Source organism: Hemicordylus capensis, chromosome 4 (assembly GCF_027244095.1).
Source record: "Hemicordylus capensis ecotype Gifberg chromosome 4, rHemCap1.1.pri, whole genome shotgun sequence".
NCBI classification, from domain to species: Eukaryota; Metazoa; Chordata; class Lepidosauria; order Squamata; family Cordylidae; genus Hemicordylus; species Hemicordylus capensis.
This window is the reverse complement of record NC_069660.1, coordinates 92,146,728-92,165,925: the sequence shown is the minus strand read 5'-3', so window position 1 is coordinate 92,165,925 and position 19,198 is coordinate 92,146,728. Positions and strand designations below refer to the sequence as shown.

The following is a 19,198-nucleotide window of genomic DNA, read 5'->3' as shown; positions in this document are numbered from 1 at the left end:
GTCAGGTCAGGCGAGTTTGCTGGCCAATCAAGCACAGTACACTGTATACTTTTCAGAGGTCCGATATTGTTCTATTCTACAATCCTTGTCTTCTTGGTTCCATGTAATATTCTAATTTTCTGGGATTGTGGATTTGGGGTTTTCATGAGCTGTACGCCATGATCATCACAATTATAACAAATTAAGGCTTGACTTATCTCGCTTTGCATGTAATGCGTCTGTCTCATATATCAGTTTCACCTTTTAATTTGCATTACTGAAATTAATGGACTTTTGCACGATATTCTAATTTTCCGAGTTTCACCTGTACTAAGGAAAATTATCCAAAGATTCCCATTGAAATTAAAAGTTCAAGTTATGAATTTCTTTATTTGTCCTTTTAATATCAATGGGACTATTTTGAGTAATTTTCATCAGTATGCCAGTCAATATTTTTTAAAATTAAAATAATGTGGAACATATTGAATGCAGGCATCTGTTTTCTCAAATTGTTGTTTTGCTAAAGTGCAGTAGCCCGCATTCTAGGCAGTGTTAGGAAGATGGAGGAAAATCTCCGCCCTTGCAGGGAACCAGGAGACTAGCTGCCCTGAAAGCTTTCCACTCAGCCCAGCACTGGGGAGGAAGATGTGGAAGCAATTTTTATGTCTCTCTCCTCCCTGCAAAAGCCCCTTTCATTTCCATAAATATGACCCTGGGGACTGTGTGAACTATCTGCGGAAGCAAAAAGGACTTTTGCAGGAAGGGAAGCTAAAATCACCACCCAATTTCTCTCCCTGTGTGCTGCGTGGCAAGCCTCAGGACAGCTAGTCTCACAGCTCCCAAAGAGAATAGAATTCTTCCTCTGCCCTCCTAATGATGCAGAGAATGTGGAAAAGTGGTAAGTCCTAATCTGTCCAACTTACAATTTTGCTCCCTACAGAAAGTCAAATGGTCCACATTCATATACATTATGTATTGCATACATGCTTAAATAATATCTGTTCTCCTCTAAATCAGCACAGCACACTGATCCCAGAGTTGACATAAAATTAATTTGAGCAATAAGCAAACTAGCAAGCTATTAGTGTTGTTCTGTATGTGGCACTACTGCAAGAATGACCTACAAAATTAACAGTCCATTCTTCTAGTCAGTTGACTAAGAAATCTGGCCAGTTAGCAAATTGTCCTTATTCTGTTTTCTCCTGTTTTAAATCTACAGAATGCATGCAAATTGCTTAGTCAGTAAAGAATTATGAACTTGGGGAAAGGAAACAGACATTACTAGCTTTAAAATATATTTATACTATTTAACATGGACAGTAACCCTTGAGCCAATTTGTATCTACCACAATATAAAATCCCATTCACAGAATTATAGGAGGAAAGAAAGTATGGAGAGGTGTACGAGTTTGGTGGAAAATACAGATGGTAGAATTGGTGAAGTACCATGAAAATAACAGGTCTTATATTTTGTGTAAGATCAATATACAGTTAAATAGGAGGCAACTCTAAAGTTTGGTAACCTGAACTACAGCACTAATTTAACAAATCTACCATGAAATACTCAATAATATACTCATATATAAAGACTCTGTCCAGTCTTAAAAAAAAAAGTTAAAGAAGAGATAAAAATGGTTATGCTGTATTTTAAAACATACTGTGACTATGAAAAATATTGTTCTAATATTCTGAATTATTCCCAAATTAATTGAAGACAGGAAGTCTGAGAGTTGATACTCTATTTGCACGTCTTAATGTTCTTCCAACATCTGTTCTTAAGGGAAGGTTCAAGGGGACTCCTTATGTTTTGCGCCTCTGCCCTTGTGGCTCAGGTGCTATTGAATCCACTGTACATTTTATTCTTTACTGTGACCTCTACAGGGATGCCCGTTTAGATTTTATTTCACCCTGGTTGAAGTCTTTTCCTGGCCATTCAGATGACTTTTATCTTGATTTATTACTGTCTAAATTTGATAGTATGAGTACTAATTCTGTGGCCAGGTTTTGTCACATTGCATGCAAGCTGCGTATTGCCATTTTATGATGTTTCTCTCCCTCTTTTTTGTGTTCTGGTCATTGACTGAAATAAAAGCTTATTTCTGATACTCTATTAGACTAAGTAATATATGTGGAAGTGCAAAAACTATTAAACTTCACAAATTTCCTAATATCACAGATATGTTCACCATTCTGAACTTGGGAAAGGAAAGTATAGTACAAGGAGAATGATAGACACATTTGTCTAAAAAAAATTACTCTTGAAAAATACAGATAGTACGGTACACATGCACATGACATCAATTAACTGAACAAGCAACGCCAGTGTATCGTATCATACCAAAAGTCCATATTCATTTGACAGGGCTTGTAATATAACAATTACCGTATTTTACGGACTATAAGACGCTACGGTCTATAAGACGCACCTTAATTTTAATCCAGTTTTTCAGAGTTTTAACATATTAAACTGTTAAAACTTATAAGACGCACCTGAATTTGGGCGGATATTTTTCGAGGAAAAAAGTGAGTCTTATAGTCCATAAAATACGGTATGCCATGGCAGCTTACAATCATACAGGAGAATACAATGAAGATGAATAAATGTAAGTTTGCATATAGAGTTCCTGATCATCAAGATTCTGCTAACTATATTTCCCAACAACTCTTGCAACCTCCAATCAAATCGATCCATTTACTTCTCTTTCCAAAACATCTGACAAGAGAGATGGGAAAACAGCAGTCACTCAGTCACGGTATTCATACACACAGCCTAACTCAGGCTAGGGAATAGTCATGTGCACGGACCGGTTCGGAGGCCATTCTAAAGGCCTCCAGACCGGTCCGGGCACGGGGTGGTTTTGGTTCGGGTGGGGGGTTCTATTCAAAACAGGGGGGGCTCTACTCACCCCTTCCAGTAAAATCCCGTATTTCTTGAAGATATCGGGCGGCAGGGTGCCGCCCGCTTCAATCTCCTCTGGCGCGGGCTCCTCGGCTCGTATCCATCGGGGCGGCAGGATCGCTCCCAGTCCCCGCCGCCCCCTCCAAGTTAAGTCCCCCTCGGCTGGCGGCCGCCCCCTGAAGCTCCACAGAGGCCCCCCGCCGCCCCCTTCTTTCCAGAACTACCCCCATTACCAGAGGACGGCAGGAGAACTCCCTGCCGTCCCCTTCCCCCTTGCCGGCTGGGCTGCAAATGGCTTCTAGGAAGAAAGGCTTCCTAGAAGCCATTTGCAGCCCAGCCGGCAAGGCGAGCGGACGGCAGGGAGCTCTCCCGCCGCCCGCTAAGGTGCTTACTTTAGCGAGCGGGCGGCGGGAGAGCTCCCTGCCGTCCGCTCGCCTTGCCGGCTGGGCTGCAAATGGCTTCTAGGAAGCCTTTCGCGCGCGTGCGCGAAAGGCTTCCTAGAAGCCATTTGCAGCCCAGCCGGCAAGGGGGAAGGGGATGGCAGGGAGTTCTCCTGCCGTCCTCTGGTAATGGGGGTAGTTCTGGAAAGAAGGGGGCGGCGGGGGGCCTCTGTGGAGCTTCAGGGGGTGGCCGCCAGCCGAGGGGGACTTAACTTGGAGGGGGCGGCAGGGACTGGGAGCGATCCTGCCGCCCCGATGGATACGAGCCGAGGAGCCCGCGCCAGAGGAGATTGAAGCGGGCGGCACCCTGCCGCCCGATATCTTCAAGAAATACGGGATTTTACTGGAAGGGGTGAGTAGAGCCCCCCCCCCCTGTTTTGAATAGAACCCCCCACCCCAGTGCCGGACCAGTTCCATGCACACCCCTGCTAGGGAAGCACAGCCTGGATTAGGCTGAACGTGTGAAGCGCCGAGAGCAAGGTTGTTCCCATCGCTGCCCCTGTGCTAAGCCCCACTTTTAAACCCAGGACTGAAACAAGGTTATGAGAACCTGTTGTTCTTGTCCGGCAATCGTCTGGGCGATCGCCACTGGGTTAAACAGCTCTCCCCACACTGCCACCATCTCAGGGGGAAGAAGCAGCCCTGCTGAGCATGGTGCTCATGCCCCAGGGCAGCCTGGGGTGCATGGGGGGGAGAAGTCCTCCCACAACCAGCATCTCCCTCCATCACACCACAGCTTGTGTGGGCACATGGTATGGCGGAGGGGAGGACGGCACAGCTGCTTCTCCGCCAGGCAAGTCAGGCAAGCTCCTGCATTGCCTACAGTCCTCCCCGCCCCCAGCGAAGTCATGTGAAAGACTGTATTTTTTCATTCTCTATTACACACACACACACATTCACTCTCACTCATACAAAGAGAAACCTCTGAAAATGAGTAACTCAACAGCATTTAATTCCACTTGGAAATAATAGTCATTTAGTCTCTTTTCATCTAGATGCAACAAGCTAAGGTTTACCCTTGCTAATCGGGCAAAGAGGCCTTGCAAGCAGCGGTTCTCTTAAATTTAGCAGGGTGAGAGCAACTGACGCCATTCACTATAGAATAGCATCCTTTCCAATGGTTATTGCTTATATCTCTCTTGTCTTTCTTCTTCTTAGTCCCTTTTGGAATAAGGAAAGAACAATTTCTCTTTCTCTCATATCTCTATTTCTCTCTACCTCCTACAATTTTGAGAATTTTTCTCCTTGAAAATATTAACACGACAAATATTTATATACCGCTTTTCAACAAAAGTTTCCAAAGCGCTTTACATAGATATAAACAAACAAACAAACAAACAAATGAATGAAATGGCTCCCTGTCCCCAAAGGGATAAACAATCTAAAAAGAAAACATAAGGCACACACCAGCAACAACCACTGCAAGTACAGTGTTGGGGATGGATAGGGCCAGTTGTTCTCCTCCTGCTAAATAAGGAGAATCACCACTTTTAAATCGCCTCTTTGCTCAGCATATTCTAAATAAAGGAAGAAAAGTCGGTCATAAAATGTCTGCTTGTTCAGCTATCATCTGTTTGCACCTAGAAACAAACAAGAGACAACTACTTATTTATACAAATTCCCAAGGGGGGGGGATCATTCAACAATACTTCAAACCTCTGAAGATTGCACTTTTTACAGTATTTTAAAGAGCAACCTGAACTTGAAGGAAAGACTACAACCATCTGCTAAACTTTTTCACTACAAAATTGTAAAGAAACTATGCACAGCTGAAGAATGATTAGAGTATGTGCTGTTTTTAATTGATTTTTTAAAAACTAATTTAAGATCTAAGCAGCAAGTTAAAAGCCCTTCAATGTATACCATTGTTATGGTTTCTAGTGGTAACTCTTTGGATTGGTACAGAAGTAATGCTTCCTATCCCTTAAACAAGGGGTAGGCAACCTTGGCACTCCAGCTGTATTGTTGAACTACAACTCCCATCATCCCCAACCACAATGAATTGTGGCTAGGGTGTGGGGAGTTGTAGTGTAATAACAGATGGAGTGCAGAGGTTGCCTACCCCTACTTAAACTGATCAGGGAATGGGTTGCAGAATCACATGCTCCCACACTCAGCTCCTCCTATCTTGCACACAACATGCCCCCAACAAACTACCTATGGGTTGTCATATTGCATCAGCACGAACCATTGTTCAGGGTAAATGGGTTAAGTTCATAACCCAGGGTTCTTATCCAGACACAATCCGAGTTCATATCCTCTAATATTCTCACCCTGGATAGCATTAGCCATGGTTAAGTTGGTGAATCTGTATGCAGGAGGAAAGAGATAGGGAAAAAGCATGCAATCCCATGTCCCAGTTATTAAACATGGTTAAACTAGAAGAAGCATTGCCTCTATAATAGCCATTGGAGTCCTGGGGCACAGCTCTTCCAACTATATTTTGTGAAGATACAGAAGAAGTTAAAAATAGGGAGCCTACATTCATGTTTAAATTTACTTGATAGACATATTTTGTCATCACATTTCTCAATAGCTCTCTTTTCACATTCATTATCAATCCCTCCGTTCAGAATAGAACCTTATATTATGTCTTATCTATTATTACTATTAAGATAAAAAATTTAGTCATGCTACACAGCACTACACTTTCTTCAGGCAGATTCTGGAAAAAAAAAAGCCATAACCAGCAATATTAAAAACATTTTTTTCACCTTTTACAAGAAAACTGCCAAATATGTCATACAGCTTTGTGATGAGAATAACTTAAGCAGAAAAATAAGGACTTGTGCATAAGCAGCCAGAATACTAAAGCTGTTGTAAGAGTGCTATTCTAAGGGCTTGCTCACACAATCTAGGTTCAGAGTTGTAATCCCAGTGTTATCATCAAGTAAAACCATATAAAAAGCGTTTGCTTACATTGCCTACAAAAGGGTGTTTCACCCACACTTTCTTTCTTACGGTAGTTCACTGGCTTCATATAAGATAGTAGAACCAGAAGTACATTAAGAGGTTCTTGAGCATGCACTCAGCCCATAATGCATGAGGAAGCTAGATCTTGTTCATGTGAGTACACTGTGGGAAAATATGACATAGTAAAACCTCACATGTAGCCAACTCATATATTATTATAGGGTAGAAGTGAGTTATGTGAGGGATAATAATAATAATGATAATTATGATTATTATTCACATTTTATATCCTGCTCTTCCTCCAAGGAGCCCAGAGTGGTGTACTACATACTTAAGTTTCTCCTCACAACAACCCTGCAAAGTAGGTTAGGCTGAGAGAGAAGTGACTGGCCCAGAGTTACCCAGCAAGTATCATGGCTGAAAGGGGATTTGAACTCGGGTCTCCCCGGTCCTAGTCCAACAACAAGGACCTAGGACCCACTATTTTCTGGCAGGTTCTTGACCCACTTCATAAGCAGAGACAGGTGTCCAGAGCAGGAAGGTGTTTTTGATTCCCCAACCCCACCTCTGAGATCTTGGAGCACAGGGGTCAAGCATAGCCCCTTGGCTTGCATTAAACCATCAGCTCATAACCACATCCAGAATGGAAACCCAGATTAGAGAGGAAAAACACACTCATCACTGAATTGAGATCCTTGGGTGCAAGAAGTGAGTAGCACAGCCCTGACGCTTCATTAGATGTAACCTCTCATGCATCCAAAGAGCTCAGATTCAGCAAGGGGGATGCTTTAATCTTTGGTTTGCTGGATCAAGGCTTCTGTCTGAGATCTTGCTGGATCTGAGAATGCAGCGTTTTTGCCACCTGGGATGCAGATCATGTTCCACATCCCAAGACAGAAAGCCTCCACTCCAATAGGTTAATGCATTAATAATTAAAAATAATAATTAATGTTAAACTTTTGTACCCCACCTCCAGTCTCTCTGGGCTGCCCATCCTCCTCCCTCCTCCCTCCATCCTCCTCTGGTTTCCCCAGGCCCCCACCTCCTGTCTCTCTGGGTTGCTGGAGGGGAGCCGCTGCCTGTCCTCTTCTCTCTGTCCTCCTCTGGCTGGAGAGGCAGAGGCCCAGCCAGGAGGGATGGAGGAGGTGGCGAGGCCGGAAAGGGGCAATTCTTCCCTTGCTGGCTGAAGAAATGGCATGCAGGGCAGTTGGGTGGTGGCGGCGGGAACAGCAGAAACGTCGCACCCTTCAGAAATGGATGTGTGGGGGCCCAGGCGTTGGTGCGCAAATGCACATTTTAGAGGGAAGCCTGGTTAGGAGAGCTTTTGGATAGTCCAAAGGCTGTGCTTGACCTCCCCAACCCCGTATGTTTGATCCAGTGAGGGAGTGTTTTCATTACATTCCCCTGTGCTGGATCTAAGAACTGTGTTTTCCAATCCAAAGGGAGAAGGAAACAAAATAACCCATAAAAACCCGTCCCCAAGTTGGATCTGAGAGAGGTTGGTTCAATCTCTCAGGCTGCACCAGACCTCCACTCCTCACTCCAGTGCAAGCCAACAAGGACATGATCCCTTCTCTCCTGGTTCAACAGTCCCAAAGGGAAGGTCTACAAAGCAATGAGGAACTATTAAAAACACTGGCCAACATTCTGAATAAAAAAGCACTTGAATAATGCCGCTCCCCACCCCTGTGCGGTGAGGCGGGGTTGTAACTCCGGATGCTGAAGCAGGCATGGCGGCCACCATCTTGGCCTCCACATGGCCAGGGCTGGTCAATCGGGAGAGGGGGTGGGGAGGAACTTGCCCGGCAACCACCATCTTACTCAGTTCCTCAGCTAGTCTGAAACACAAGCTTCTGACTTAATGCAAGTAGATAGTGCAACAAATAAAGAAATTCATAACTTGAACTTTTAATTTCAATGGGAATCTTTGGATAATTTTCCTTAGTACAGGTGAAACTCGGAAAATTAGAATATCGTGCAAAAGTCCATTAACTTCAGTAATGCAAATTAAAAGGTGAAACTGATATATGAGACAGACACATTACATGCAAAGCGAGATAAGTCAAGCCTTAATTAGTTATAATTGTGATGATCATGGCGTACAGCTCATGAAAACCCCAAATCCACAATCTCAGAAAATTAGAATATTACATGGAACCAAGAAGACAAGGATTGTAGAATAGAACAATATCGGACCTCTGAAAAGTATACAGTGTACTGTGCTTGATTGGCCAGCAAACTCGCCTGACCTGACCCCATAGAGAATCTATGGGGCATTGCCAAGAGAAGGATGAGAGACATGAGACCAAACAATGCAGAAGAGCTGAAGGCCGCTAATGAAGCATCCTGGTCTTCCATAACACCTCATCAGTGCCACAGGCTGATAGCATCCATGCCACGCTGCATTGAGGCAGTAATTGCTGAAAAAGGGGCCCAAACCAAGTACTGAATACATATGCATGCTTATACTTTTCAGAGGTCCGATATTGTTCTATTCTACAATCCTTGTCTTCTTGGTTCCATGTAATATTCTAATTTTCTGGGATTGTGGATTTGGGGTTTTCATGAGCTGTACGCCATGATCATCACAATTATAACAAATTAAGGCTTGACTGATCTCGCTTTGCATGTAATGCGTCTGTCTCATATATCAGTTTCACCTTTTAATTTGCATTACTGAAATTAATGGACTTTTGCACGATATTCTAATTTTCCGAGTTTCATCTGTATATTAACATGTATCCACAGTATTTCCCAGTCAAATTGCTCTTACTCCACTTTCATGTTAAATTCAATGTTTAGAAGACTAGGCAGAAATGGAGGGAGATGGACAGAAAAGCAGGAGTGGGTTTTTCTGGAAAACCAGACGAATTTCCCCTCTCTATAAAATGGGGCTATGATTAAGAATGCTGACACACTTGTCCCTTTAAAAACCGAAGGGAGGGGGGAAGGATTCTCTGCCTTGAACATATCTCTCAGACTCAGAGCTAACTGGTGGCTTTGATCATTTATTTATTTAGCATACTTGTTTATACCCCCCAAAACTTACGTTTCATGTCTTTGTCCAGCCCTGCTAGGCATTTAAGGGGGTTGATGTTAAAAACCCTTATTCTACAAGGGTATCCCCCACCCTCAAGCTGCCATCCACCTCCGCAACTCACTATTTTGCACTGGTAAGCCCAAAGCTCTGGCCAAAAAAGCCTCCCAAACTTCCTTAAGTCTGTCCACGCCTGCTTTAAGTAACAGATACTGAAGGATAAACAGGATGGACATCACCATTGTCCCCTGCTTGTGAGTATATAGAATTATGATCTGTCCTGCCACTGCTGGGAACCTAATGCTTGATTAGACAGACAGTGGTCCAATTCAGTTCTTTGGAACCTTATCAGTAACAATTCAAGGCTGCATTCTTGAATATCTCAAATTGTAAATATACCCAGTAAGATTTGCATGAATTTAGGTTTGCAATGGAGATACAAACCCAATAAACATATACCCTTCATAGACATCATATTGTACATGTGTAACAATGTTTGTACACGTTGTGAGAATTACTGTACATGAGTTCATCACCTGGGTACAGGCACCCTCAAATCCAGACTTGTCAAATATAACTGTGTTGTTCATTGTATTGAATATGTCTGAATAACTGTATATGAATACAGATCTGTGCATGCGTTAACTGTACTACATAGATTCTATGTGCATTGAACTGTCTGAATAGGGCTATCTATATATTTAATTCTCCTGGGTGAGCCTTGGAATGTACGTCCTGGCGCCCAGCAGATTGGCTGGGTGGTGGAGGCACCTGATTGGCTGAGGCACACCCAGGAGAATTGGTCGCTGCAGCAGGACTGGCCACGGATGCGAGGTGGCAGTGGGCCCAGCCGCGGAGGCGAGACAGCGGCGGGCCCAGCTGCAGCACTCGGCCCGGTAGCCTGGGCCTGGCACGGGCCAGCCGGTGACTGGGTCAGAAGGTGGGAGGGAGAGGTAGCCGGCCCCAAAGAGAACAGACGCTCTGTGCGGGGTCGGCTAGTATATGCTAATACTTCTGATGAGGTTAGCTCACTCAGATGTTGATTTTTGCCTCTATTATAGAAACAGAAATAACTTCCCTGTTAACTGGGCAAAGAGGCACCTTCTAAAGTGGTAGGTCCTTAATATTTAGTAAGGGAAGAGCAACTGTCCCTATCCAGCTCCAGCACAGCAGCTAGAGCTAGTATCTACCTGGTGCTTCATTTTAGACTGTGAACGCTTTCGGAACAGGGAGCCATCTTTTTCCTTTTTCTATGCAACCCACTTTGAGAACTTTAACACTGCACCAGTGCTTGTCAGTGGTCCCTCTAATTATTTTCATCTCTATGCGGAATGAGTTTTGTTCTGGGTGGCATTATCAAGGCACTGTGTGCACAGATGCATTCAGAGTGGGGCCTTCCTATTTGAACCTGAGTGGGATCTAAAATTAACTGAGCAGACATAAAAAAAACTTGTGAGTGCATGCACACCTTAGAGGGAACAGTGGTGCTTGTATGTGTGTGTGGATTTCAATTACCTCCCCTTCTCCAAAATACCATCTGTGTCACCCAAAAATATGTTCCTAAAAGAAAGACAACCCTAGGGACATCTTTTTGAGTTACACAGTCACTGCAAGGTCAGCAGTGAAGCTAATTAGTTGAATTTTTCAAAAGCACCAGTGCGTCTCCTATTACACTGATACTTCATTAGTCAGGATGTCAGCCATTGTTCTTAGAATAGGTGAAAGTGTTGATATCATCATGCTGGGAGGAACTTCACCTGCTTGATTTCTATTTGATATGCTGTCATTAAAGGCACAGAGAAAGTGTCCACAAATGGCAGCCCTGGTAGTAACCCCTGGTAGTTAATGTTCCTCTTAAATGTATACAGCCCTAGTAGTTAATGTTGCTTTTAAATGTATACAAAGAACTTGACATACATTACTTCTGTAATCTTTACAACAATCCTATAATGTAGGTAAATATTATCATCCCCATTGTTTAGTTGGGAGACTTGAGTTTGAAAGAGTGGTTCATTCATCAAAGGTCATCTCATTTTGGTTCATTCATCATCATCTCATTTTTTGTTGTTTAAATGAATATTTAACCAGATAACTCCCAGCACAACACTACGCTACTTCTAATTTCCAAATTTATAATGGGAACCCCCCCCCCAAGGGAAGGGAATCTCTTAGAAAGCTATGCACTTTTACACCAGACTAAGGCCAAATATGGGAGAGTACGGGTAAGAAATATAATCTGCACTCAAGGTAAAGCGTGCTATCAAGCGATTTCGACTCCTGGCACCCAAAGAACCCTGTGGTTTTCTTTGGAAGAATACAAGAGGGGTTTACCACTGCCTCCTTCCATGCAGTATGTGATAATGCCTTTCAGAATTTTCCTGTATCACTGCTGCCCAATATAGTACCAGCAGGGATTCGAACTGGCAACCTTCTGCTTGTTAGTCAAGCATTTGCCCGCTGTGCCACAAGGTAGCGTACCTGGAAAACTCCACTTTTTTGTTTTGTTTAACACCATTCTTTTAAAATGAGAATAGCAACGAGACAGGGATTACACCATATTTCTAAAGGTGGGGGGGATGACCCCACATTTACAAAAAGGAAATGTTATTTGAACAAACATTTATACACTTAATTTTCAAGTAAGGTGTATGCACAAATTTTAGAGTGCCTGAACATACTGGAGAAACCATACATTACTGTACTTGATTAAGGCTGTAATCTTATCCACACCTGCCTGGAATATATACCATTGAGCCCAATCGGATATACTTCTGAGTTGATCATGTTAAACTCCACTGAATGCAGTCGGACTTCCTTCCATTAGGAAGGAACGGAATGACTGCTGAGAGCACAAACCTCACCCGTAATTGGAAACGGCTACTTCCCCATTCTTCTAATAATCCTGTTTGAAAATTTAGTCTTGGCGCCAGAGACCGACAACAAAATAAGAGCATGCTCCTTAAGTAATGAGTACTTGCTCCACAGTACTGAATTCAAAAGTTTGTAAGAAACTTCATGGTCTTGCCTCTGCGTACATGCCTTAAGGTGAGTGAACACTTCTCTTCGACACATTTATCTACATTATTTTATTTTTTGTTGAACCTACTCTTCCCTTCTTTATATTCAAGAGTAAAATCAATAATGGGGGGGCCTTAAATTTTAGCATTATTTTCTCCCCAGCACTGTGCGAGAAGGTGGCCTTGTTGAGACGATAGGAAGAGAAGAACACGAACCAATAAATATCTCAAGTCTGGAAAGAAAACTCCCTACATGTTTTTAAACATCTTTCCTCCCTTTATGGTAAGGATCTGAGTTATTAGAAAGATGAAGTACTATTACAGACAGAGCTACTATAGTCCGCAACTACCTGAGCGGAAGAAATCCTGGCTGGATTCTGATCCCGGCAAAATCGGCCCTGCTGCACTAGACGCGGAGGAGTGACCGTTACTTTGCCCTTTAAACGCATTTTTGGTCTCGGAAAAGCAAAGGTAATATGCAAGGTGAGAATGAGCGAGAGTTCACCCCGCGAGTTACAGGCCGATCCGCCGTCGGGCAAGATGAAAATACTCAGACGCGCCCGCTCCGCAGTAGTAACGCCTTAACACGACAGAGCGCTGGTTCGATCGAAGGCTACAGAATTTTCCAAAGGCTTGGCACGTGATTCCAGCAATAGGAGGACACCACAACATTCGAAGCGAGTGTGACTCCACCAATCGCACTGCAGCTTTTTTCTTACGAAGGACGGAAAGTTAGGAGGCGGGAATATCCCGCGTCCAAGAGGAAACACGTGGCGTAACTGACAGAGAGTGCGGGTTAGACCCGTTGTTGCATCCTCGCCTTTGAAACTTTTTTTAAAGGAAAAAAAAAATGCTTTGAATTAGTTGCTTTGTGTCGTAGGGGTTTCGTTACGAATGTGTTGTGAGACTAGTTTCTAAAAAAGAAAGCTGCTGTCCCAATACTTGTACCCCCTTCTTCGCTTAAATTTGGAAGCCCCCGCTATGTGCGTGCGCTCTATTATCATGCGTGCTGAAGTGGGCTTTATTCCATATACTGCATTTGCAACGAACTAGTATACAAACCCTGAGGAGGGGGACGGATCAGGTTGCGGTGGGGGGGAAAGCGTGGCTAACCTTCCTAAACCATACGAAGGCCCCAGGATTTCTCTTCCTCTGTCGTCTTCTCACAGGGGATGTTGTGCACGTCTCCAGGACCGGGGACACACACACCATTCTAGTCTGCTACCTAAACGAAGGACTGAGGAAAAAATCTGGCAAATGCGAGGTTGAAAGTTTTCCTCTCTCGGGGAAGTTTGTGAGCCCCGCTACTAGGAATAGAGGGAAGAGCTCGCCTCTTAAGGAGAGAAATCTATACGAATCAAATCCGAAAGTAATTCGGATGTTTTCCCCGCCCTCCGCACCTTGATATGCCACCTATAGAGTACACAGATGCACTATAGGACAGGGTTCTTCTACTTACAATGGTTATGCAGAAAAAGGGATTTTTTTCAAAGCGCAGTTCGCTGCATGATGTTTTCTCAGGCGCGAAGAAAACGACATCCATTTTGCAAACCTCTATTGCATCCTATCAACTTAAGCAAAGCAATGCACATTTGCAAGGGAAACCGTGCAGTTTAGAAACAAAGCAATCTGGGACCTTTTAGAACTTAGGCTTTTAAGTAAGTGCTAATGATGCTGAAGGCTGTGCACGCTTACTTGGGGGCAAGCCCCACTGAACACTGGGAAATTCCAAATAAACTTTCATACTAGGGTCACACAATCTAGTCTGACCCTATCTCTGGTGTAAAGCAAGGCCAAATGATGCTTCATAAGTCACGGATGAAAAATTCTACACCGTTTCAAAGTTTTGTGCTCACAGGACAGCTTTAAAAGATGGCTGCAGTGTGTGTGTGACCAATTGAGAAAACGGGGGTGGGGAGTTGAAAAGAGAAAACAATTTTTTAACAACTAGACAAGAAGAAAGTTTTGTTACGTGTGCATAGAAACCGAATTACATGCATAATTTCAAATGTTTGGGTCCGAGGGGATTGACTGTGTGTGTGTTTTCAAGCATTCATAAGTGTTAATGTTGATGCAGAAAATGAAGAAATCTGAGGTGAAAAGCAAGAGTCAGAGCCTTTGCTGTACTGAGGCCTTGACACCATTTGCAAGAACAATCTGTTTAACAAATTTCTAGAATGCAAATACAAGAAGATGTTCTGTATTCTGCAAGATTTTAAATTTACCAATGTTCTAAATTCTGAGAGTATTGCTTGTTTAGTAATTCACTCAGAGGCACACTGCTGTGACTGTCATGACAAACATTTGTGTCTTTTTATCTAGAAACTAAGAGATTTTCAGCAGTCTGAATTGGCCGTAAAAATAATATTTTAAAACATTGTTTTAAAAAGTACTTTTGGCTTTCTTCTGCATGAGATCATGTTTTATAAGTGCTTTCAAATTCCCAAATTTTCTGTTTGATGCTTGTGAAAAAAGAGGAAAACCCTGGTGTTCCCTCTCCCCCAAGTCTCCTAGTTCTCCCCCTACCCCTAGTTTACCCAACACTAAACAACACAAGATGAGGGCCATTCATATTACAGGTTGTAAGGAGCCACCCTTGTTGGAATGTTGAGGTGTCAGGGATGTTTGAACTTCCCCTAACAACTGCCAGAGCTTCCCTAGAGAAGGCTTGCATCTATGATGGTATTGGCTCCAAATGCACTTAGCAAAAAGTAATTGCATGACAGTTGCTGTAGTTCTGTTCATAACCTTCTTTTCCAGTAGGTCTTATTGTTGATCCTTTTCAATATTTAGCTTACTTAATCGTTAATGCATGAGGTATTGTTTTAACTTACTATTTCTCCCTCTTTCTTGTTCTTTCTCCATGGAATTATTTTTGTGCCCATGTACACTAGGTAAAATAGCCACCTGGGCAAATTTTGCAGAATGCCAGGAAAACAGGTGGAAGGACATTACAATAATGTTAGTATTTCATTAATGGGAAGAAATGGAATGGGAAGAAATATCCACACAAAAGGTTTACATTAATTTCAGCTGATTTATTGGCAGCCAGATCCTACATCTGATTTTGAGGAAATTGAATTTATTTCCACGGAGCATACTTCATTTGCCATAAATGTGCTTACAGTCAGCCTAAACTCTGTGTCACTTCAGCCCTAAAAACTATGTAGAATTGTTCATGTTTGATCTTTCCGCAGGTTCCAGATACATAATTTGCCTGCTATGTATTAATGCAAACACCACATAAATACATATACTCTTATACTCCTGGTTATCAAAATGGATAGTTATTCTATAATGTCTCAACTTTGAAATTCAGAAATTTGATTCTATAGGAGAGTACAGTATGTATCAATATTGAGTCTATATGTGTTTCTAACGTTCATTATAGTGGGAATTCTGTCTCAACGTGAGGAGATTTTGGCACTTTCTTACATATGTAAAAGATCTGTAGAGATAACTTCAATATTGGGTTGACCTTTCTGTGTGGGATTAGGGTGCAGGCACTGTTTGACGATTGATTGTGCTCATTGACTTTCATGCTGTTCTGTATTATCATTGAAACTGAGGGAGGTATTAAAGACATTGTTACTCCCTATGTGCTGTATTTGAACAAAGGCATAGCTTCGATCAGATTAGCATTAAATTGCACTCACTACTGAGTATAGAATGAAACCCCATCTGTTTCCAATATTAGCATATGGACAGCTGATCTCTATGGCAAAAATCTGTTTATTCCAAAGGCACCCTGTTTTAGAGATTGTACACCATAGGAGAAATCCCAGATGTGTACCATTTAAAAGATGGAAAGAGGGCCTGTAATTCATGATGAAAGTTGTTTGCAATTTAATAACACATAAGTTACTATAAACTGCGGATATACAGAATAAGGTCGGCAAGAATGATATATAGTTGTGATCGCTTAAAATGTATACAAAATATGATGAAAGTTTCTATTATATGCAAAGATACTCAGTCATACTGAAAGGTATATTAATTCTTTCTGTATATATTTCTCCTAGAACAGTGAAACATCTAGTGACTCTAATTTTCTTTTGGAAGGTATGTATATCTAAACATTTGTAAAACACATTTTCTACCACCAAGAGGCACCCATAGTGATATACAACTCACCATAAAACAATCTTAAAACAATAAGAAAGTAGAACTACATAAGAAAATGCAATCAGATTAAGAAAACCCGAGTAAAAAGAGCAGCAATATCTAAATGATGGTCAATCAGTCCCATGGAAACACTTTCTGCTAATTGATGGTCAATCAGTCCCATGGAAACACTTTCTGGAACAGCCAACTTTTGATCTAATGCTGAGGGGCATCCATGGCTCAATAGCAGAGTACTGTACCTGCTTTTAATGCAGAAAGTCCCAGGTTCAATCACCTGCATTTCTAGGTGGAGCTAGAAAAGACCCGACTGAAATGCTGGATAGCTACTGCCAGTCACTGGGCGGGCTCTCATGATCAGAAATCAGGAGATTTGTGCACCGTGCTCGCTTCCAATTTCTGATAAGAACCTAGAAATTTTTGCCCATGTCATTTGCACCACACCAATCTGATATTTAAAATGGAACAGCAAGCATAGATAAAATCTCGGATTTCCAGTCCTGTTTATTCTGCACAATTACAAAACAATAACAGCTATCTACACTAAATCTTCTCTTGTTCCCTCTAGGTCTATCTATGGCACAAATATTCCTTTGGAATGTGTAGCTTATTTTGAATATACACAAGATTAATTCAATAGGACTCAACATTATTTTAACAGTAGGCTTTAATACCTACTGTTTCATATTTACTGCCTGATTCATCATATATTTAATTTGGATTTTAAACAGCTGTAGTTATTAAGCATACCTACTTGACAATAAATCCAACTGAACTTAGTGGAACTTGCTTAGCAGCAAATCCCATCACTCCATCATAATTCAATTTTGGATAATAATCAGGAATTACAGTCCTAAAACCACTTAAAGAACAGTCCTAAAAGTTCTTACTTTTTAGTAGCTCCAGTGAAGTAAATGGGACTACTCCAGAAACAAATTTATGAAGAACACCTAATTAGTTTTGGAATGATAATGCAAGGATGAGGCCATGTAGCATAATCCTATGTTTCCCCAAAGTAGAATCAGCTCGTTCAACAGGATTTAGTCTCCACTGTTTAGGATTGCAGCCTTAAAGATTATTGGGCTGTAATTCTGGCGTGGCTCACGTAAAAGCATTGAAAATATTCCAGAAGTCATTAGAGGATAGCTGCTTAATTGATCACAGTGCCAGTATATCGTATCAAAATTATTCAGTACAGATTATTCGAAAACATAAGCTAGTACTTTGTACTAAACATCCATCATTCTTATATTACACTTTAAAACATGGTTATAATTTGTTCTGTTAATATTGAATACCTCAAATAAACAGCTTGGAAAGTTAATATTTACAATGTTAATTGTAATTTTGTCCTACATGAGAGCTGTATAAAACAAAGCAATGTTGTAACATTCTTAAAATTATTAGGATGACAACTTACATTTTTCGTTCACAGAAAAAGTCTTGTATGTAAATCAAAGCTAAGAAGTTCCTAATCAGTTGCAAAGGTTCTGAACATTCATTGTATGTATGAACTGAAGACACCTGTTTTGTTTTTATCTATATAGTGTTCTTTCAACCTGAGCATGTAATTTGTGTCACTCCTCCCACAGACCGCCCTGTTTCTTTGTCTAATCTCAGTGATCCAACAATAACAACCTCACAACATCTGGTAGAAAAGATATGAATAGAAAGGGTACAATTTATAGCCACTCTGAAGTTTCCACCGCTCACAGTAGAACTCCTAAATATGAGATTTCATTGGTGCTGTATTCTGATGGTGCATTAAATTAAGTTTTTTCAGATAGTGAGTTTGAAATTAACAGTGCTGTTAGAATACAATGGGCAAATTATAGGTTCATAAACTTGTATCTCAAATCACAATGTCATTTAGACATACTACACCTTTTTTAAAATTGTGAACAGACAATGCAGTCTAAAAATAACTATTTGGTAGACCTCTGTTAAAAAGAAAGCAAACACTATGCATATTTTAAAAATATGTACTTGGGGAACTTTTATAATACTCAAGTGGGAGGTGTTACATGGCATTGAAACTGTATTGCCATTCTTGAATAAAAGGATTGATAACCTCTGTCTTTAAGCACTCAGAACTTGTACAGATTTTGGTGTGGGTTTATTCAAGTACTTCCATGTGGTTGCTTCATACAATACAGGGGTTGTGTAACAGCTGTGTATAACAGCTGTGTAGCGTTGCCAGTTTGGACTTGGAGAGGGAAAGAAAGATGGCAAGGGGGCCAATGTCATCCACAAGAGTCTTACCTGAGCTTGGACCCAGGAGCTGTGAGTCTGAACTCTTGCTTACCTAGGGACAAAATGAGATAGTCTCTCTCTCTTTCTCAGTTTCAGTTCCCCATTAGGGAACTATTCCCATCCCTAAAATGGGAATAATGTGACCTGGTTTTTTTGTAAGGGCAAAAACCACAGTAAAATCTGTAGATCACTCTGAAGATTTAAAAAGTTCTGTAGACCTCGAAGGGGATATCTTTTGTTGAAATGACTTGTTTACTTTCTGTCTTTCAGAGACATGCTTTTAACAGTGCTTTTAAATGAAGAAAATACCATGATTTGATATATTTAAGCATAATCTTCACAACATGAAACAGAAAACTGGATTGGTCACTGGCTTCTATTTATGTACAGAAGCTGATCCAGAAAATGATTTCCCTTTATTTACTCTGGAAATGCAGGTAGCCCAAGACCCAGACACGCATGGTTACATTCAGATGTTAGCCCATTATTCCTACTGGTCTGCTATAGAAAATCCTGGCTGAATACCTCCCAAGCAGGA

The 19,198-nt window shown here is 41.6% G+C and overlaps 1 protein-coding gene and 1 long non-coding RNA gene across 3 annotated transcripts in view; one reads left to right on the top strand and one right to left on the bottom strand.

Moving 5' to 3' along the window:
• The window catches only part of ELAVL4 (ELAV like RNA binding protein 4), a 145,635-nt gene extending 131,655 nt beyond the window's left edge, over positions 1–13,980 (bottom strand). Inside the window, exon 1 of one of the 2 annotated variants that reach the window (XM_053247149.1) lies at positions 13,745–13,980. In XM_053247149.1, coding sequence (XP_053103124.1) covers positions 13,745–13,828 — 84 coding nt within the window. In that variant the 5' untranslated portion in view covers positions 13,829–13,980. Of the gene's footprint in view, positions 1–12,635; positions 12,934–13,744 lie in introns of those variants that run through there. The other variant, XM_053247148.1, reaches the window with a different exon arrangement.
• Positions 12,775–18,500, top strand: LOC128323649 (uncharacterized). Its single transcript, XR_008306410.1, has 2 exons — positions 12,775–16,347; positions 17,843–18,500. It is a non-coding gene; the product is annotated as an uncharacterized LOC128323649 (long non-coding RNA).
• The last annotated feature ends 698 nt before the right edge of the window (positions 18,501–19,198 follow it).